Genomic DNA, 21985 nt, shown 5'->3' on the forward strand with positions numbered 1-21985 from the left:
TAACCTTCCACTTAAAAGAATTGTAATACCATCATCTATTCGTACTATAATATTTGCTTCATTAACCATCCACTCACAGGGTTTGGACTTACCATTGGGTTCCCATGCACCGAAAATAGGGTAATATTTCAACCAACCGTTCCAAAAATGTGAAAAAAATAAAAAAGGAAATTTTTTTTTTTGAAAATAAAAAAAAAAAATGTTTTTTTTTGAAACCCCCTTTAAAAAAAAAAAAAAAAAAAAAGGTCTAAAAAAAGAAAGTAGGGTCACCATCTTTTTTTTTTTTTTTTGAAGTGTTTTTGATTCTTTTATCAAATAAAAAAAAAATTAAAAAAAAAAAAAACCGATAAATTATTTTTTTTTTAGTTTTTTATTTTTTTATTTTAATTTTTTTTTTTTATTTTATTTTATTTTATCATAATTTCTATTGAGCCTTGCACAAAATGGTGATAGTTTTTTTAAATTTTAAAAAAAATAATTTGTCTTGGGACAAAACTCTATAGTTATAATGATAAATAATATTAAATTTCCAACTGAAAAAAAAAATTGATATTAATTATTTTTCTAAATTAAAATTTTTTTAATGGTAAAGAAAAATAAAATGAAATTATTTATATCTCAATGAGATATTGATTTTTAAAAAGGGCAACTTGTTCGAAAAAAACGTGATTGAGCAGTGGTTGTGGGCGCAATTATAGTGGGAATTTGAAGAAAAAAAAAAATAAAAGAAAAGAAAAAAAAAAAATATCTATATTATATTTAATTATATTTTTTTTTTTTTAAATTGTTTTTTTTAATAATATCTGGGAAAAAAAAAAAAAAAATATAAAAAGTTTTGATAAAATATATAATTTTAGTTTTTAAAATGATTGACCAATTCATCTTTATTAAAACTTGTCATGTTAAATCGAGTATTGATATAGTTATCTGGAATTACAGGATAAACATTTGGTTGATTTTTTTGTTTGTTAAATTGCTCTTTAAAACTTGCTAAAAGATTATTTTGTTGATTTTGAACTTGTTGTTGTTTATTTTGATTTCTTTTTGGTTTTAAAATTTGAATTGGTTGTTGTAGTTGTGGTTGTGGCTGAGTAATTGGTTGTTGTTGTTGTTGTTGTTGTGGTTGTTGTTGTTGATCTCTGGGTGATGTTGGTGGTGACATTGGATATGGAGAGTATTGATTTGGTGGAGCTAGGTTTTTATTATTTTTTGGAGTGGAGACCTGTTGCTGTTGCTGTTGAGTTGGAATTCCATTATTACTATTGTTTAATTGATTTTGATTATTTGGATTACTAATTGGTGTAGTTGCATATAATTCTTTTGGATATTTAAGTTTACGCAATTGTACCCATTTACGTAGACGATTAAAGAAAGGAAATGACCTATAAAAGTTACGTTCTTTTGAGCCACTTGTTTTTTTTCCACCAATAGTTGGAAGATCATCAATTAATACCCATTCAATTTTACCAATTTCCTTTCTAGTACGTGGATAGAATTGAGTTGGTTCTGGTACACCTGCAACAATATATAGTTTTATTTTTTGCTCTTTAATATTTAATTCGATAAAATGACGTTCGTTCAAATAGGGTGCAATATCAAATGATGTCTCTTCAAAAACTTCACGCACTGCACAGTCAGCATCTGATTCATCTTTATTAACTTTGCCTTTTGGAAAACCCCAACTATTATTGCTACCATACCCTCTTACAAACAATGCTTTATCTAAATCTTGATTTAAAATAATTGCACCAAATACAGGAACCTTTGTTTTATAATCTGAAAAACTCTTTAAAATCTCTTCGACTGATGTTTGGTGATGTTTTAAAATTGGGCAATTACTGAAAAAATTCTTTGTAAATTCGGCCATTGAGTATTTTGGTAATTGTGGAAAATCTTCTCTATAAAAATCATCATAGCTAAATAAAAATTAAAAACCTAATTAGTTTTTAAAGTTTAAGAATGAAAATCTAAAGAAACTTACAACCAATATGCTGCTTCAATTTGAAAAAGTAAACGTTCAAAGGACGATAGCTCCTCTGCTGGTATCTTTTAAGAAGAAATAGTAATATTAGTTTTGGTTTGGTTTATAAATTTTGAAGTGTGTGAAAGTAAAATTACATTTAAAACAAATCTTGAAGATAAATCATCAAAAATTTCATTTAAAGTTGGTGGTTTTGGTTTATCATCTTGAGTATTTTCTGTCTGTTTTTGTGGTTGATGGAGTTGCTGCTGTTGTTGGTATTGTTGGTCTTGCTGTTGTTGTTGTTGTTGTTGTTGTAGCATATGTTGTTCGTGTAGCATTTGTTGATGCTGTAACATTATTGCTTCAGCTGAGCTATTTAAATGTGAGTGGATGTGATGTGGTTGTGATGGTGGTGGTGGTCCATACATAAATGGATTTGGATGGAACATTGGTGGTGGTACTGGTGGCATTCCACCATGCATAAATGGGTATCCTCCATAAGAGTGATTTAATGGATGTTGGTGGTGGAAAAAATTAGTTGGATCGCTACTATGCATCATTGGATGCATTCCTGTCGAATTGTGCATATTATTACTATTTATATTATTTATATTATTCGAATTATCCATATTACTATACATTTTTATATTTTTTATTCGTTATATTATTATTTTTATATAAAGAATAAAGTTATTATGCACTAAAATTATATTATATTATTTTATTTTATTTATTTAATTTATTTATATATTTATTTTATACATATATATATATATTTGCTTATAATAAGTTTATAGTTATTAATTTAAATTAAAATAAATAAAATTTTTTAAAAAAATTTTAATAAATTTAAATAAAAAATTAAAAAAAAAAAAAAAAAAAAAAAAAAAAAAAAAAAATTTTTTAAAATCCCCATAAAAAAAAAAAAAAAAAAATTTATTAAAAAAAAAATTTTTAAAACTTTTAAAATTATTTTAAAAATTTTTTTTTTTTTTTTTTATTAATTTAAAAATAAAAATAATAATTCTAAATTATAATAATTTAATAAATTTTGGTTTGTGTCAGTTCTAAATTACTTTACTAGTTATAACAATATATTTATATAGAGAGTCTTTATTTTTTTAAAATTTTTTTTTTTTTTTCCATATTATTTTTTCAACAAATAATTAATTTTCTATTTTATCCGTATCCAACTTCACTATCTAAAAAAACAATTAACTCCAGCAAAATATGTCAAATCATACAGTCATTAAAGGTACCCAAAGGGCAGATGGAACTTGGAGAAAAGATATTAAAGTGAAAGAAGGATTTGTGCCAGAGGAAGAAAAAAAACCATATGTCATTCCACAAAAAAGAAGTGAAGATCAACAAAATCAAACATCGCCATTAAGAGGTATTCTTTCATCAGTTAACAAATACAATGATACACTTGAACAGTCCAAAGCCAATCAAGGTTCACCATTTAATAAAAATTCCGAAATTGATTTATCTCCTAATGACAATCAACAAGATTTAGTTCAAAATGTTCCAGATAGTTATGAAGATATTGACCCAGATACCATTAGAGAGGCCAAGCCACAAGAAACCCCATATGTTGTATCCACCAGTACCACAACTACTTCAACTACTACCGTTACTCAATCCATTCAAAATATCAAGAGTGATGCCAGCGAGTTTGCAGATTTTTATTGTGGCGAAGATGATGAAGATTACTATGATTATGGAGATGAAGAGTATGATGACAATGAAGACTTTAGTACCACTATCAATAATTATCTCAAAAATATGAATGATCAACCATCATATTACCAGCAACCACAACAACATTATCAACCATCACCACCACAACAACAACAACAACAACAACAACCAAAGAGCTATTTTAACGGTTATAATAATAATAACAATAAAAATTATAATAATAATTATAACAATAACAGATACAATAATAATAATAATAATAGTAACAATAGATATAACAACAATAATAGATATAATAACAATAACAATTATAATAACAATAATAATAGATCAAATAATAGATATAATAGCAATGATAATGATTTAATCAGCTTATCAAATCAATTCTCAGAAGGTGTTGGTTTATATGATAATAGACAACAGAATCAATACCAACAACCACAACAACAAATCAATAATCCATACTCTGTAGCCAAAGTAAATAATGAAAGTGGTGACATGGGTTTATTAGAAAAGATTGAAAAGCAACTCGTATTTTATCAAGAAAGAAGCGAAAAGATAGCAGCCGTAGAGAAAAAAATGGAAAGTGGCCAAAAAATCAATGTTTTCGAACAAGCTCTTTTAAAACAAAAAGAATCTGTACAATCTGAATTAGATAAATATACCAAAATGAAAAACAATTTATCAAAATTAAATTAATTTTGTTCCATAGTTTCAATATAAAATAATATCGCGATATCTAAAAAGTATCTATTATATATTATATAAAACAACAATATCTTACAAATTTAACCAATTCACAACCTCTCAAAAAAAAAAAATATAAAATAAGAAAATCCACACCAAAAAAAAACAATAGCAATTTATAAACTCATCCTTTTTGTATACATCTAAAATTTAAACCTGTGTTATATATAATAAAAAATTATAAAATCTTTTTTCTTTTTTCTTTTTTTTTGCAAAATAATAATTAAATTACACCCTTTTTTTTATATATTATCTTTTATACTATTTTTTTATTAATTTTTTTTTTTATTATTTAATTATTATTTATTTATTTATTTCCTTCTTGAACTTTTTCTAATGGAATTGGTTGCATATAATAATCTCTAAACATTGATTCTGGGAAAATAGTTGGGTTTGCACCAAATTCTCTAAGATGGGCAGTTTTAGTTTGGAATTTCTTTCTAGTTGATCTTTTATTTTTATAGTAAACATCACGGCTAAAATCAAATGGCATAGCTATGATTTTGGTTTTTACAGTTCTTAAAGTATCATGACTGATTTCTAAATCTTCTTTATTATATTCCATTGGTTTTAATCCAAGTTCTTCCTTTAATTCTATAAATTTTGATTTTGGATTTGGTCTATTGTCTTTAGCATTTTCGTCGATAGTTAATAATGGATTGTTTCTATAAAGAATTGGTTGAACAAATTCTTTAACTAAATCGACTTGATTTTTTTTTGAAAGTGATCTGATCATTTTATTATTATATAGTCTTTAAAAAACTTTTTAATAGTTTATTAAATACTGTTTTATATATTAATAAAAATAAAATAATATGAAAATGATTAAAAAAAAAAAAAAAAAAAAAATTTATAAAAAAATTAAAAAAATAAAAAAAAAGTTTTTGCAAAAACGAAAAATTTTTATTTTTTTTTATTTATATTAATAATTTTTTTTTTTATTATTAAAGTTCCATTTTAATTATTTAATTTAATTTTTGAATTCATTATTTAATTAGCTTAATGTTATAATCTTTGAACCAATGGTGAAATTGGATCATGAATTCCATTAACATTCTTGTAACTGGAAATTTTATTTGGCTATGTTCATCTTTTATCATTTTTAAAATTTGATCCTTGTCAACAAATTTTAAAATGGGTGAATTTGAATTGCTATCTAATATTTTAAGCATATAGTCGTTGATGTAGGTTGTGTACTTTGATTCTTTTATACTTGGATAGGATTGTTTCTTTCTGTAACAAACATCATTTGGTAAATATTTAGAGAATACCCTTCTTAATAAACCTTTTTCATAGTTGTCAATAGATTTAACTTCATATGGTATATTAAAGACATATTCTATAAGGCCAACATCTAAAAATGGATTTCTAACCTGAATTGCATGGGCACCAATACTATTGCTATCGCATCTATTTAATAGATATGGTAAAAAATTGGATATTAATAAATAGTTTAGTTGTTTTTCCTTTATCTTAATTTCTTTATCTTCACCACTTAATCCATGAAGCTCGTCTTGATCAATTGTTAGTTCATTTAGAGCTTCATTAAATTTGGTTTTTATAAATTCATCTACATTGATTTCTTTTTTAATTTCTTCTTTCAACAATAAATGAAAGTTCCATTCGTCTTTTATCCATGGGAAATAGTCCATTTGTAATAAATTTTCTTTTTTATAATAACTGCTATATCCTGCAAAAATTTCATCAGATCCTTCACCTATTTACAATAAAAAAATTGATTAATACTAATACTTTATTTTATCTTTCTAAAAATATGTAATAGTTACCTGATATCACAACATTAGAGTGTTGTTTCAATTTTCTGTAAACTGGGTTTAATGATGATTCCATTTCACCAACTGTTGGATAGTCATTGTTACGCATTGGTTCTAATAGATCTTGAATTAAATCATCACAGTCAATATCTATTGTTTCATGATTGGTAGAAAAATATTTTGAAACTTTCTCAGCCCAGTATTCATCAGAAGTTGTACAATGGTGATCTTTATTTTCATCGTTGTCTTGATTGACTGAATAGGTATTAATTTTAAATTCTTTATCGATAATATAGTTGTTATGATATATCATTGATACTAAGCCAGATGAGTCTAAACCACCAGATAACATTGATACAATTGGCTCGTCTATATTATCTCTTTTTAATCTTTTAACCAAAGAGTTGTATAGTAGATAGTCAATTTTATAAGTTATTTGTTCTAAATTATCTGTAAGAGGAAGTGATTTTAATTTCCAATAACAGGTTTCTTTGATGTTGAAGTTTGAGTCTATTTCTAAGTAGCATCCATGCTTCAATGAATAGATATCAACATAAATTGTAGTTCCTGGTGTTTGAATAGGGCCATTTATAAAAAGTTCTTTTAAAGTTTCTAGGCTTACTTGTGCCTCGATTAAATTATCTACAAAGAGAGATTTGATTTCACTTGTGAATAAAAATGAACCACCATTGCTTTTTGATTTACAATAATAGAGAGGTTTGTTACCGATGTGATCTCTAACCAACACTAGTTGTTTTTTGATTTCATCGAAAATAGATATTGAGAAAACTCCATTTAGATTTGAAAACACCTCATATTTAAACTCTAACCAACTTGCCAAAATAATTTCAACATCGGAACTATTTTCATTTAAATTGTAACCCTTTTTTGATAGAGAATGAACCAGTTCTATATTGTTGTACAATTCACCATCGAAATTAATAATTAAATGATTTTCTTCATTTTTATATACAAGCAATTGTGGTGCATAATTTTCTTTTTTAGTTTTCAACAGTGTATTACCAAAATGTATATTGAATGCTTTTGAGTGATAATATTTTGTTCCATCAGGTCCTCTTTTAATTATTTTTTCAGTCATATCTATTATTATTTTATCACTTCCTTCATTTTTTTCATTATAATTTATATAACCTGTAATACCCATTCTATTATAATTTGAAAATAAACTAATATGACATCTATAACATTTTATATATTCATTTTTTTTAATTAAAAAAATAATAATTTACCCCCACCAATAAAAATAAATTATTTTTACAATGAGTTTTTTTTAATTTACATAAATTATTCTATTAAAAAAAATTGGGGGGTGTGTTGATTCATATAACAATAATCTATAATTTTTATTCAATAATTTTTTTCCTTCAAAAATAAATAACTTATATAGTTTATATATTAGGAATATAGATATTTAAAATAAATATCTTTAAAAACTATAGATTTATTTATACAAATAAAAATCTATACTTTTTTTTTTATTAACAGTTATATAATAATTTATTTAAATAATTTTTATTATTAAATTTTAATTTATATTTAGTAAAATGTAATTATTTTATATATCATATTTATTTTTTTTAAAAAAATTTATTTTGTTATCTTTTTTATTACTCTAAAAAATGGAAAATATATTAAAAGAAAATCCTAATAAAAACAATAATATTCAAATACCAGTTATTGATATTAAAAATATTAATAATGATAGTTTTAGAGAACAACTATCAAAGGAAATTTTTGATGCTTGTAGAACATTTGGTTTTTTTTACATTAAAAACTATGAAGACTGTATAGACCAAGAATTAATAAACAGAGTGGATGAATTACAAAGAAAATTTCTTTCTTTGCCATTAGAAGTCAAATTAAAGTGGAAAAAGTCATCAAGTAGACATGATACATTGGGTTATTTTAGATTAGCAGAGCAACATACAAATGGAATATATGATTATAAAGAAGGTTCATTTTTGCATATTCAAAAAGAGGAGAGTAGAGATTGCTCTAATGAAACATCCATTTTCCCATCTCATGAAGAAGAAGAAATTTATGGTATAGTAGGTTTTAAAGAAAATGTAGAAAACTATATAAGAGCAGTAAAAAAATTGGGTTTGAATTTAATAAGTTTGGTATCAATCTCGCTTGGTTTATCAGAAAACTATATAGAATCAAACTATATGAAGAACCCATCATCAATGTTAGCTCTACTCAAATATCCATCCTTTGATTGTGAACCTGATTTAGATTCTAAAGATAAGTGGGGTATTGATAACCATACAGATTATTGCTTTATGACAATTCTTAAACAAGATGACATTGGTGGTCTTCAGCTTAAAACAAATGACGGCCAATATATAGATGCTCCAACTATCCCAAACACATTTATCTGTAATCCTGTAGGTGTTTAGTAAATTTTTTAATTATCATGATAAATATATTAATAAAAACAATTTTTAAAAATAGGGTGACTTATTTCAACTTTTAACTGGAAACAACTATTTGTCTATGTACCATAGAGTTTTATATAATAAAAGTGGGAGGGATAGATATTCAATACCATTGTTTTTAGCTCCTGATTGGCATACACCTATTTTTCCTATTGAAGGCATTCCAAAAGCTCCAGAACGTCACCTTGAAAACAATATGGATCCATATAAAGGTTATAGTTATAATAAATATTATAAAGAAAAAATTCATATCTCTTTTACCTATGATGAGTAAAATTACAATAAACAAAATCGTGTTTTATAATAAATAAAATTTAAATACCAACTATTTTATTGTCTTGGTTGAGGATTATTGCTGAAAATCATTTAGCTCTTCACCAAAAATGCTTAATTTATTTTACATATGAACGAATTCATAATTCTTTCAACCACCATTATATACCTTTGCCAAGTTATTGCATTTGAAATATTGAAATATAAGCATTATCTTACTGATATCTTATTTACACTCCCAATACTCTCATCCCCTTTTACACACACATCAATTGCTTCAACAAACTCCAGGTACTAATTATGACCAAAAAACCCCAAATATCTCTTCAACAACTCCCACAAGACCACCATTACAACAAGATAAGAAACACCAAGATCCAGCTTGTCAGCGACACCACACAATGAAGATAGTCAACATGCTAGAGAATTTTAGCAAGATATGGAATTCAGATATATTAAGAGTGAAAATACCGATACACCTGGAAAGCTACAGAACTTTATCGATGAACTACATATAAAAATTAAATAACAAAAATTACCCAACAAAAATTAAATAACGAATTCGTGGTTAGCAATTAATACTAAACCTACTTTATATGTTCAAACCTTATGGGGGTCATACCTTAAATTCTGTAATGAAGCTCTATACAGCTTACAAATGGTTAAGTATATATATGTAAAATAAGTATAACAAATAAACAACAAATAACAAATATTATATGTGTAATGAAATTGTAGTTTATTGAATAATATAGAATAAAAAAAAACCTCTGAAGTTTTAGACTGAGAGCTTGAGGTATTTATACTGAATGAGATTGGTTCTAGAAGCTAATTCTTAAGTTAGTTGGAAATACTGGAATTGGTAGTTACTAAACAGTAGTCAGTAAACAGCAGTTAGTGACTCTTAATAAGTCTAGGGTCATAGCGTTAATATAGCGATATCATAACAGTAAGTAGTATATATATGGTCGGACGGGGGGCAGTTATACTTCAATTCCTTGTGCATCTGGATTCTTAGCTCAGTGGTAGAGTATGCGACTGCAAATCGTTTGGTCACCAGTTCAATCCTGGTAGGGTCCTTTTTTTATGGAAATTTATCTTTCCGGTGTTTTTAAAGGTTAACAACATGTATGTAAATGAACGATCGAAATCGAGATCTCTATAGCACCATCGCAATGGTTCATCTTGAGGGTTTATTTGGTAGTCGTATTCGCTGCCACCATTGAATTTATCAAGTTTAGATTGAGGTGTCTTTCGGTAAATCAATGTGTTTGTACTTTTATTATAATTGCATCTGCTATCTTTACCAGTACTTTCATATAGGTATTCTTTTAGTGAATTTATATTAAAATATTCTCGAGTTGAATTACAGAATAATAGTAGATGGCCATAATGGTCATTGTTCATAGGTATATTACACATTGGGCATGTTCTTTTATGTAGAAGATTTTTTGGTAGGCATCTTGCTTGCAATCTGAAAAGTGTATTTCTACCTTTTGGATCCTTGAGTTTTAATATATTATTGAATAATTGGTTGTAACGGTATCCTCTAATATCCAGGATAATTTGAAAGCATGTTTTGGGAATTTTTTCTGGTAGTTTCATATTGATATATATCTAAAAATTTATATTAAAAACATTAAATAAAATTTACTGATTAATTTAAAGCATTTGCTTTTAATTAATTAATTATCTTCCCTTTTTTTTAAAAAAAAATAGTCATTTAATCAATCAATTATAATAATTAATAGTTTTAATAATTAAAAATAATTAAATTTAAAAAAATAAAAAATAAAAAAAAAAAAAAATAAAATTTTAGAAAATAATAAATTTACAAAGTTATTATTAAAAAAAAAAAGGATATTAGTTTATAAAAATATATTTTAAAATTGATTTTGTTTTTAGAATTAGATTTTATTTTTTTATTCATTTAATTTTCTAAAAAAGTTAATGATCAAACAATTGATTAATCTTTTTTTAAAACTAAAAAGATAATATCAAATGAAATGTTAAAATTTGGATTTGATTCTAATTTATGAATAAATCTATTATAAAATTGATTATAAATTTTATTAACAGTTTTTTCATCACCTTTAATTTCCTTCTTGATATAACCACCTTGGTAACCTAGTGTCGAGTCTACGAAATATTTAATGGCATTATTTTTTGAAGTTGTAGCTTCCCTACTTTCTTGATTCCAATCAAGGAAAACATATTTCTCTGCTTGACGTTTAAAACCCTCATTCATATTTTCTAAAACTCTATCGATTATACTTTTTCTAAAAAAGATGAGTGGAAGAGTCATATCATAAACCTCTTGATGACTGAGAATTTTTTCATTTGCCATTTCTCTGAAAATGTCTTTGGCACCTCTATAACAATCTTCAGTTATTTGTAATTGTTCGTCTGTTTTACCAGCACATAAATTAGAAATAAAAGAACCACCGTTTTTTAATTCTTTGTAACGAATATCTATTGTTTTCTTTAATCTTTCATAAACATAGAAGTCAATTAGGGAGTGGTGTTTTTACACATTGGAAAAAGGTCATTACTTTTTAGTGATGGTTCATTTTCGTCACCCCAATGTAAAGTACAGAATGATATAATGATATCCATAGAGCTATCTGGTACCAATTGATTCATAAATGAAGAACCCCTTGAATAATAGTAAATGTTGTCCCATTTTTTTAAATAAGATTGTAAGTCGTTATTTATGTGAAGGAAAAGCTTGGTAAAATCATTTTTTTCTTGATCTGCATGAATAATTTCAATCAACTTGTTGCATTTCATTTCATCTCTAATAATGGAAATAAAAAAGTTTAATTGAATATTTGAGTTGTATCCATGAGAACAGCCAATATCGAAAATTTTAATTGATTCTCTTTTTTCTTGTATGTTTAATTCAACTGATTTTATTATACTTTTTTTGGATAAATATAAATTATTTAAAACAGGTCTTAATTGTGGAGAACAAATAAAATTATAATTTTCTTGCATTTCAAAACTGAAATAATATAAGCTTATTAGTAAAACTATTTATTTATGATAATTTTTTTATAATTTTAATTTGCCTCTTTTTTAATAAATAATTATAGTTTCTGTAAGATTTTGAATAGGATTAATTCATGTATTTTGGTTTTAAAATTTTGTTACTACCAAATTCTAATGTCATTTATATATGATAAAAAACCTTATATTGAAGTTTTTATACTAATTCCAGGTTTATTGTATTAAAAGAGATCCTTTTTTTGAAAAATATAGCGATATTAAAACACCATTTCACGAGTGCACTTGAACATATTCATGTATATGGATTGTTCCTGAGCTGTTTTCTTTTTGACCAAGGTGGAGTATTTGAACTTAATAAATGTTGTGGGATGGTATTACTTAATAAAATATTTTTGATATTCACTATGACGATGGTAAGTTAATTGAATCATGCTCACCATTAGAATCACCAGTGTTGAAACTGGATCTATAATGGGTGTTATAAATATTGAAATCTTTTCTGAAAATAGAGCCTTGATTATAGTATAACTTTTTTTATAAAAAATTTAATTTTTATGATTATTTCTGGAGGTTTTTTATATAGAAATTTTTTTTTGAAAAAAATCTTTATTTGAAATTATTTTATTTTTTTTAGTTTTTTTAATTTTTTTTTAATTAGATTGTTATTTTTTTTTTTTATATAAACAATGGAAGAGCTTCTATCATCTCTAATTAGCTTTCGAGTAAATGAAGAGTTAAAAAACAGTAGTAATATTGGTGATAGGTAAGTACAATACAATACAATACAATACAATACAATACAATACAATACAATACAATACAATACAATACAATATTTATAAATATAAATATAAATAATCGATTAATTAAAAGCATATTAATTAGTGTTTTCTCTTTTTAACTATTTATTATAGATTGTTATATATAGTTTGGAATAATATATTTTTAAGAAATGAAATTCATAAACATATTTTAAAGTTTATTAAACATAGTGTTGCAGATCTTGATATAAAAGGTTATGACCAGTTTAAAGATAAATCATATATAACAACACTTAGGTGGAGTGGTAATCGACTACCAGATGGAAATGAATTTCCACCTTTTTTGACAAATTTATATTTGAATTGTTTTAATAAGTTACCAACAACTTTACCAAATACAATTACTACCCTCTCGATGGGTTATGATTTTAACCAAGTAATTCTACCTGGCACATTACCAAGGTGAGGAGTAACACCGTAAAAAAACATCTGGATCCTGATATCCACCCAAATTCAGAACTCTGCCATTTTAAATGGTATGAATCGTTAAACGATACCCGGTCCGGTCTCATCAATCAGAATGCATTGCAGGTATAACACAGACTAGACCAAACCACAAAGATTGTAATACTGATCTTAGTGGTCCCGGCTTATATGAACAGAAGCTGGCTCTGACTACCACAGAAAAAATAGCCAAGGTAATAATCAATATGTCCGCACCAAGTGAATCAATGAATTCCTAAACAAAGTAAAAACATAACATTAATACTAAAAAAAAACTATAAATAAAGTGGTCAGTTCATGACTAATAATTAAATACCAAATAGTCTCACAACACTCAAATTCGGCTTTTGTTTTGACCAAGAAATTCCACCCGGCTCATTACCAAATAGTCTCACAACACTCACTATCGGCCATTGTTTTAATCAAGAAATTCTACCCGGCACATTACCAAATAATCTCACAACACTCACTTTCGGTTATTATTTTAACCAAGTTCTACCCAACACATTACCAAATAGTCTCAAAACACTCACTTTCTGTCATTATTTTAATAAGAAATTTTCACTAGGCTCATTACCAAATAGTCTCACAACCCTCACTTTCGGTCATAATTTTAACCAAGAAGTTTCACCTGGCTCATTACCAAATAGTCTCACAACACTCACTTTCGGTCATAATTTTAACCAAGAAGTTTCAACTGGCTCATTACCAAATAGTCTCACAACACTCACTTTCGGTTTTGATTTTAACCAAGTAATTCTACCCAGCATACTACCAAATAGTCTCACAACACTCAATTTCGGTGGTGGTTTTAAACAAGTAGTTCCACCTGGGACATTACCAAATAGTCTTACAACACTCACTTTCGGCTATAACCAAGTAGTTCTACCTGGCACATTACCAAATAGTCTTATAGCACTCACTTTCGGTGGTGGTTTTAACCAAGTAGTTCTACCTGGAACATTACCAAATAGTCTCACAACACTCACTTTCGGTTTTGATTTTAACCAAGTAGTTCTACCCAGCACATTACCAAATAGTCTTACACTCACTTTCGGTTGTGGTTTTAACCAAGTAATTAGACCCGGTACATTACCAAATAGTCTCACAACACTCACATTTGGTCGTAGTTTTAACCAAGTAGTTCTACCCGGTACATTACCAAATAGTCTCAAAACACTCACATTCGGTGAAGATTTTAACCAAGTAATTAAACCCGGCACATTACCAAATAGTCTCAAAACACTCAGATTCGGTTTTGATTTTAACCAAATAATCAACCCCGGCTCATTACCAAATAGTCTCACAACACTCACATTCGGTGATGGTTTTTACCAAGTGATTCCACCTGGCACATTACCAAATAGTCTCACAACACTCACATTCGGTGGTGGTTTTAACCAAGTAGTTTCACCCGGAACATTATTCATAATCGAGTAAAATCTACATTACATTCACTTAAAAAAAACTACCTCTGTTTTTGATTTTTCTTTTCATAGGTTTTCAGAATCACACACAAATTGATAAATGTGTTTAAATTCTAATATTAAAAAAATAAAAATAAAATTACATGACTTTAGGTATCATTATCTTCACTTTTAAAAAAAAAAAAAAAATTTGACTTTAAGTTAAACGCAAAGGTTCCTAACCTTCAAAATAAGTAGAAGGGAGCTTTAAATAAAATTTAAATCCATAAATCATCTATACTTTTTTTTTTTTTTAACCTTAATCACGGATTTTTGTCCTTACCATTCAATTTGAATGGAGGAAAGTTTAATACAAAAAACATAAAAAAAAAAAAACACAACAAATAAACGACTTTACGTATAATTAAAAAAAATCTTGGTCAAAAAAAAAAAAAAAGAAATTAAAAAAATTTAAGAAATTTATTTTTTTACACAGTTTTGTAAATCATATGTCAGATATAATTTTTTTTTTTTTTTTTTTTTTTTGTTTTTTTTTTTAATTTTTTTTTTTATATCTTCACATTAAAAAAAAAAATATAAAAAAAAATAAAAAAAAAATAAGGTCGTTAATAAATACAAACAATGCAAAAACTATACCTTATATTTTTACTTGTTACCTTATTAGGTTTCACATACGCAAAAGAAAATATTTTATCAAAACAATCATTATGGATGTCCGTTGATCAAAAAGGTGACATACCTTTCACAAAGATTGTAAATAACAAAACAGTCGATGGTGGCCAATGGGACGGTTCAAGCTACTATAATGATAAAACAGATAAATTCTATATCTTTGGTGGATTAAACGGTTCATATCCTGAAGATGAGGCAAATCCAACATTTTCGGTATTAGACTTAAAAACATTAGTATGGACAAACTTGTTGGGTAGTGATACTCCAGCACCAAGAGCAGAAGCAATGTTATGGGGTGATGAAAATGGAAAGTATGTTTATTTATCCGGGGGTCGTGGTCCATTCAGACGTGGTAAAGATTTAACATTCAATGATACCTTTGCCTACAATGTTATGGAAAGTAAATGGTACCAAATTTACCAAACTCCTGAGCAACAACAATTAGCCAATAGATCAACTGAAGCTAAAGTTGTAGGTAACAAAGCATATGCATATGCTGGAACTTCATCAACAATGTCATCATTCATTAACAAACCAGGAGCTATTCAAACAAACGTCATTGTTTATGAAGATATTAAAGGTTGGAAAAATGTAACCGTTAACTGTGATAAATGCAAAGATCAATGTATCCCAACTCCAAGAGGTCATCATCACTTATGCTATAATAAAGAAAGAAACTCATTATTTACTTATGGTGGTTATACTAAAGACTCCAATGGTACATCTTCATTCGCACCAACTAACTATTTAGAAGATTTATGGGAATTTAATTTGGAAAATTCAACTTGGACCCAGCATATGAACTCAACCAATGTAACTCCAGGATTACGTGATAACGGCAAATTCGTATACTGTAACAAAGATGTACTTTATATGATTGGTGGATCCGACTATAATAGCAAAAACTTTATTGATTTATGGAAATACCAATTCAAAACAAAATCATGGGAATTTGTTTCAGCCTCAGCATTACTCGACGAAAATAATAATGCAATTAAACCACCAACACCAATAGGTTCATATTATTTCTCACGTAATGATGCTTATGGAAATCACGAATTCTGGATCTTTAGTGGTGCATCAAGTGAATTCCAACCAAGCATATTCGAAAATAAATTATGGAGATTAACAGTCACAAAAAAAAATGATCGTTTATAAATAATTAATTTTATTTTAAAAAAATAAAAAATAAAAAATAAATTAATAAAAAAGATCATATACATTTCCCCGAAAATGTATGTTGACCCTATATTAAAATAATTTGGTATAAATTATACCTTATTTTAAAATTCAAAATTATCAAACAGGTTATTTAATTATTTTAATATTTAATAAAATTTTTCGTTATAATTTTTAACAGAAAAAAATTTTATTTTTATTTAATTCTTTGTTTACTGGATGGCAAATAAACTCATACCAACAAAATATTCTTTAATATCTGAAATATTTAATGAATAATCGCCCAAATTATAATTTTTTAAATAGTTTTCGGTTAAAGGATATGTAGTCACAGTTGGATAAATTCTATAATCGTCGTAAAAATTTCCATCTATTGATGCATTTTCAAAAATTGATTGAGATTCGAAAACATTATCGAAACAAGATTCAGGATCGTTTGAACCACATCTGGAGGCAGAGCATAATTGAGCATAAAAAAATCCATTAAAAAAGCCACTAAAACTAATTAAAGAGTATAACTGACCAGATTCGACATTGGAGGATGTTGAGTAGATGAAATTACATGTAAAGTTATTATTTATACTTGTAATTGATTGATTAACTTGGTTAGGTTCGATTGTAAATGGTACAATTGTGGCATTAATACTGGTTGGGGTTTCTACACTACTACCAAATGACTCATGTTTAAAAGCTTGGTAATTTGACTCTTTATAATTAACGCTTGATGCTTGAATAGATGGGTCTTTTGGAACTCCTGACTCTTTACGATTAACGCTAGGTGCTTGAATAGATGGGTCTTTTGGGATTCTTGAAACCAATAACTTGTTTTCGGGTTTAGTGGTTGGATTTAAAAATGATGAAAGGAAATTACCATTGGAATAGATGCCAGAACCACTAACCAAAGAAGTTGAACCAATATTGGCTGCTAAAACGTTTGCATTATTTAACTTTGACCAAGATTGTTGGATTTCACGAGCATATGCATAATTTACATTTACCCATTCGGTGGAGTACACCAAATTTTTAATACTATAATTTTGAATTAATTGTTGCTGTGGCTCTTGAAATAAAATATCAAAACAAATAAGCATACCAAATGTGACATTAAAATCTGTTGTAAATACTACTGGTTTGGGTGGAATCGATGGATTAAAATAAGACTCGCCGTATAAATGCGATTTATGATATTTTGCCAATATCTCACCCTTTTGTGAAAATGCAACTTGTGTATTGTACTGGAATCTACCATCTGATGGGCAATTACTGTCAGTTTCATTATTGCAATATTGCAAATCGCCCATATCAACGACCATAACAATTTTATTTTTGATTGCAATACAACTTAATGCCTGCAAAATAGTTCTATTTAAAAACTCATCACCATTACATGGTATTATCTAGATATATAAAATACATAAATTAATTAAAAACATTAGTAAATTATAATATTAAAAATGATTCATAAAGACTACTTACAGGTGATGAGGATTCTGATGGATCTGGTATAATTTCAAGGTATGGAAAAACTCCATCTCTTGTTGCAAAGGCCCCACCCAACAAACCATATTCTGGGAATACTATAATTTGTGCACCTTGACTTGCTGCTTGTCTTGCATACTCGTCATATTCTTTAACATTGCCTAAAACATATGCTAATGGTGTTTCGTTTGGATCTCTGTAGTTATATATTCTTGGTGAATATTCCAAGACTGCACCTATATAATAATCATTATCGTTACCGCTATCTGCATTTATAATAGTATCATCATGATTATAATTATTTTTGTAGTGAGTATTAAAATTTAAAAAATCGTTTTTTTTATCGTCTAAAATAAATTTTAATGAATCTGAAAAATTAAAAAAAAATAAAAATAAAAAAATTGTTATTGAATTTTTAACCATTTTTTTTTTTACACACACAAAAAAAAAATTTATAAATATATTAATATAAATTATAGTAAAGACAACTATTTATATATAAACCATAAAAATAATTAATTCAATAAAATAAATATCATAAAAAAATAATTTAATTATTTTTAAATTACAAAAAAAATAAAAAAATAAAAAAATAAAAAATAAAAAAAAGGAAAATTATTTTATAAAATTATGTAAAATTTTTAAAAACTACACGTAAAAATTTTTTTCATTTTTTCTTTATTACAAATCGAATTAATGTAAAAAAAATAAAATTTATTTTGTTGAGATATTTTATTATAATTATTTATTTTTTATTTAACATATTTTTTTCTAAAGAATCTATTAGTGAATGTTTAAATTGCTCAATAGAATCGTTTATAATTTTTTTTGAATCTTGCAAAGTTATTAAATTTATATTATTTCTGCAATTTTTGCAAATGCCATCTTGTGGTTGTGGTGGTTGTGGTTGTGGTGGTTGTTGATTTGTAATTTGGTTTTTTAATTTTTTATTTAGATCTTCAATCATTTCAATTAATTCTGGAATGAGAAAAAAAAAAAAATTAATATATTAATATAAATATATTTATTTAATCCACCCAATTTTGTCTATTTATATAATTACCATTTTTTGAATAAAATAAATAACTATTATTATTTGATAGTGATGATTTCAACCACAGTTCTTTTGAAGTTTGATTATTATTATTTTTGATATTATAAAGTGAGCCCCTTTGAATTAATAATTCGATACAATTCATGTGACCGTTGATAACTGCGATATGAAGCGGAGTATTGCCATTGTTCGATTGTATGTTTATATCTATTGAAGGTTGTTCTAATAGGATCTTAGCGCCATTATAGAAACCATTTAAACAACAGAGATATAACGGTGATTCTCCACTAACATCTCTAGAGTTTAAAATTGCTTCCAATCTGCCGATTCTTTTAGAGTGTTCCAAAATTGCACCCAACGCTAAATGCTTACCTTCCAAACATGCCCAATGTAGTGGTGTTAATTCTTCGTGGTCTTTAATGGTCATTAAATCTACATCTCCTAAAATTTTAATTAAATATCTAACTATCGCTTCATTTCCTGATGCTACACCTAAATGTAAATAACTTTCTCCTGATAATCCTCTTGAGTTGTTTAAACTTTCGATATCATGATTTTTAACGATTTGAATATGACCAAATTTAATAGCTTGTACCAAACTATAATCCATATAATAACAAAAATGAAATTATTAATATTAATTTTTTTTTAAAATAATAAAAAAAAAAAAAAAAAAAATTGTTATAAAATTATTGAAAAAAAAAAAAAAAAAAAAAAAAAAATTAAATTCAAATTTTTTTAATTTATTTTAAATAGAAATTGACATATTTAGAAATGATATTTTTTGATTTTGAATTACAATACTAATTTCTAAACACCAAATCAATTGTAACTATTTAATATAGGTTCACTAACTTCAGTTTTTAAAGAAAGTAGATAAAATTATACACAATGAAAATCACGTGATTAAACAATCATACAAATAAAAAAAAAAAAAAAAAAAAAAAAAAAATGAAAAAAAATGCTTTTTTGGTTTTAAGAGAAAAAAAAAAAAAAAAAAAAAAAAAACGGTTATTTAGATATTTTTGCATTATTGCACATATTTTTTTTTTTCCTTTCTTTTCTTTTCTTTTATTTTAAATATAAATTTATATATCTATATAAATATATTATTTCTATTATATATATATAAATAAATAGAATGTCAAATAAAAGATTTGATCAAATCGGTTCACTTTTAAATCAATTAAATGACATAACACAAAACATAAAAAATAAGAAATCGCACATTGGAGGAGATAAAGATAATGTTGGATATAGGGATTTAATTAAACAAGTATGTTTTTAAAATAATAAAATAATAAAATAGATCAACTCCAAAATAAGATCAGTTTTAAAAATTATAATTTATTGATTTTATTTCATTTATTTTTTTATTTATTTATTTCTTAGGAAATTAGCAGAGGAAAAGAAACAATAAATAATATAAAAAAAGAGTTTTCAAATGGTTTTGATAGAAATGATAGAATAAAGGTTAAAAAGTTACAATCACAATTTGAAGAATTGAGCAAGCAGTTTGAAAAAGAATGTACAGAGATTATAGATTTACAATTAAGAAATGCTATTGGAAGCAAAGGTAGATCAGGATCATTGTCAATTAACAGTAGAGGTGATAGCAAGAGATCGGGTTCGTTCGCTGGTAGAGTGCAACCAGTTGTACAACCACATCAAGAATACAGTAACCAAACCACACAGGAATTGCAATTACAACAATTGGAAATTACATTGTCCGATGCACAACCAGTCGAAGAAATGATTTTAGAGGAATATAACAATGAAGTTAAAACCTTGGTCAAAGAGTTAGTAATGATAAAAGAAATTACCGGAGATCTTCAAGCTTTGGTAGTTGAACAAGGTGTTCAAATTGAGCAAGCCAATACTCAAGTACAAATCAGTTCAATGGATATAGAGCAAGCCAATGTTCAATTAAAGGAAGCAAATTCTTTGGCTAGCAGTTATCGTAAAAAAATTGTCATTCTTGTAATTATATTGTTGATCATTATTGGTGTAGTTGTTGGTTTATGTGTTGGTTTATTAAAATAGGGCCAATAATAAAAACAATAATTATTATAATAATTTAAAAAAAAAAAAAAATTCTAAAAAAAAAATAAATAAAAAAAATAAATAAAATCTTTATTTGTATATAATCAGATTTAATTACTTTTTTTTTTTGTCCTTTCTTCATTTATTATTTTAGTTTCAATTTTATTTTTGTTTGTATTTGAAAATAATTTTTAAAAATTTATTCATTAAAACACCACACCACACATGCACAAAACAAAAACAATCCAAATGAAAATATTGATTCAGTCACAATGGCACTTTACCAAAAGATTATGATAATCAAATTTAACAATCATTTTTTTTTTTTTTTTTTTTTCAAATAAAAAAAATCTATCTATAACTTTTTTGGAGACCCCAAAAAAAATTTTATAATATTATTTTTTTATAAAAAAAAAAAAATTAAAATAAAAATAAAAAATAAAAAATAAAAAAAATTTAAAAAAATTTTTTATAACTATCTTTTTTTCTTTTTTTTTATTTTTTTTTTTTTTTTTAATAATTATATATTAAATTTATTAAGAGATAGCTCTTTGTAACAATTTAAATATTGTAATATAGTAATCAGAATTTCCTTTGAAACAAAAGGATTTTTTTTTTTTTATATTTTTTTAGTTATTTTCAGTTTTTCCTATATACATAATTTATATATATCTATTTATTATTTATTGCAATATAAAATTATTAAAGGTAAAAAAACAAAAAAAATAAAAAAAAATCACAAAATAAAAATCAATAAAATAAAAAAATCAATAAATAATAAAATCAACAAATAAGTATATAAATTGTTTTCAATAGGGTTTTTTTTTTTAATTTCTTTTTTTAAATATTTGTGTAATTTTATTGTGGGTTGTGGGGAAATAAAAATATTGTATTGGATTTTTATTATATGGTGTCTTTTTATTTTTATATTAATTAAAC

The 21985-nt window shown here is 25.6% G+C and overlaps 10 protein-coding genes across 10 annotated transcripts; 5 read left to right on the forward strand and 5 right to left on the reverse strand.

Moving 5' to 3' along the window:
* Positions 1 to 1046: 1046 nt before the first annotated feature.
* On the reverse strand, positions 1047 to 2753 carry DICPUDRAFT_46996 (uncharacterized protein; the record flags this gene model as incomplete). Its single annotated transcript, XM_003286717.1, has 3 exons — positions 2119 to 2753; positions 1982 to 2046; positions 1047 to 1916 (listed from the first exon to the last, which is right to left on the reverse strand). Coding segments are annotated over exons 1-3 (1419 nt in total), but the record flags the coding sequence as incomplete, so codon positions are not given.
* Positions 2754 to 3011: 258 nt separating this feature from the next.
* On the forward strand, positions 3012 to 4624 carry DICPUDRAFT_91792 (uncharacterized protein). Its single transcript, XM_003286694.1, has one exon. It carries the CDS (start codon positions 3194 to 3196, stop codon positions 4361 to 4363), a length of 1170 nt encoding a protein of 389 aa, XP_003286742.1. The 5' UTR covers positions 3012 to 3193; the 3' UTR covers positions 4364 to 4624.
* Positions 4625 to 4718: 94 nt separating this feature from the next.
* Positions 4719 to 5147, reverse strand: DICPUDRAFT_77625 (uncharacterized protein; the record flags this gene model as incomplete). Its single annotated transcript, XM_003286718.1, has 1 exon — positions 4719 to 5147. One exon carries the CDS (start codon positions 5145 to 5147, stop codon positions 4719 to 4721), a length of 429 nt encoding a protein of 142 aa, XP_003286766.1.
* Positions 5148 to 5397: 250 nt separating this feature from the next.
* DICPUDRAFT_150759 (uncharacterized protein) lies at positions 5398 to 7351 on the reverse strand (the record flags this gene model as incomplete). Its single annotated transcript, XM_003286719.1, has 2 exons — positions 5398 to 6128; positions 6199 to 7351. 2 exons carry the CDS (start codon positions 7349 to 7351, stop codon positions 5398 to 5400), a joined length of 1884 nt encoding a protein of 627 aa, XP_003286767.1.
* Positions 7352 to 7826: 475 nt separating this feature from the next.
* Positions 7827 to 8919, forward strand: DICPUDRAFT_31378 (uncharacterized protein; the record flags this gene model as incomplete). The annotated part of the gene is made up of 2 exons (XM_003286695.1): positions 7827 to 8594; positions 8662 to 8919. The coding sequence occupies 2 exons, from the start codon at positions 7827 to 7829 to the stop codon at positions 8917 to 8919; spliced, it is 1026 nt and encodes a 341-aa protein (XP_003286743.1).
* A 1965-nt stretch (positions 8920 to 10884) lies between these two features.
* Positions 10885 to 11915, reverse strand: DICPUDRAFT_150762 (uncharacterized protein; the record flags this gene model as incomplete). Its single annotated transcript, XM_003286720.1, has 2 exons — positions 10885 to 11390; positions 11471 to 11915. The coding sequence occupies 2 exons, from the start codon at positions 11913 to 11915 to the stop codon at positions 10885 to 10887; spliced, it is 951 nt and encodes a 316-aa protein (XP_003286768.1).
* Positions 11916 to 12839: 924 nt separating this feature from the next.
* DICPUDRAFT_19579 (uncharacterized protein) lies at positions 12840 to 14596 on the forward strand (the record flags this gene model as incomplete). Its single annotated transcript, XM_003286696.1, has 2 exons — positions 12840 to 12985; positions 13777 to 14596. Coding segments are annotated over 2 exons (966 nt in total), but the record flags the coding sequence as incomplete, so codon positions are not given.
* Positions 14597 to 15330: 734 nt separating this feature from the next.
* Positions 15331 to 16449, forward strand: DICPUDRAFT_31376 (uncharacterized protein; the record flags this gene model as incomplete). The annotated part of the gene is made up of 1 exon (XM_003286697.1): positions 15331 to 16449. The coding sequence occupies one exon, from the start codon at positions 15331 to 15333 to the stop codon at positions 16447 to 16449; it is 1119 nt and encodes a 372-aa protein (XP_003286745.1).
* A 233-nt stretch (positions 16450 to 16682) lies between these two features.
* Positions 16683 to 19613, reverse strand: DICPUDRAFT_150765 (uncharacterized protein; the record flags this gene model as incomplete). Its single annotated transcript, XM_003286721.1, has 3 exons — positions 16683 to 17867; positions 17947 to 18296; positions 19013 to 19613. 3 exons carry the CDS (start codon positions 19611 to 19613, stop codon positions 16683 to 16685), a joined length of 2136 nt encoding a protein of 711 aa, XP_003286769.1.
* Positions 19614 to 20144: 531 nt separating this feature from the next.
* DICPUDRAFT_77635 (uncharacterized protein) lies at positions 20145 to 21046 on the forward strand (the record flags this gene model as incomplete). Its single annotated transcript, XM_003286698.1, has 2 exons — positions 20145 to 20279; positions 20396 to 21046. The coding sequence occupies 2 exons, from the start codon at positions 20145 to 20147 to the stop codon at positions 21044 to 21046; spliced, it is 786 nt and encodes a 261-aa protein (XP_003286746.1).
* Positions 21047 to 21985: the final 939 nt, after the last annotated feature.

The sequence above is a fragment of the Dictyostelium purpureum genome (genome assembly GCF_000190715.1).
Source record: "Dictyostelium purpureum unplaced genomic scaffold DICPUscaffold_78, whole genome shotgun sequence".
In the NCBI taxonomy this organism is placed as follows: Eukaryota; Evosea; class Eumycetozoa; order Dictyosteliales; family Dictyosteliaceae; genus Dictyostelium; species Dictyostelium purpureum.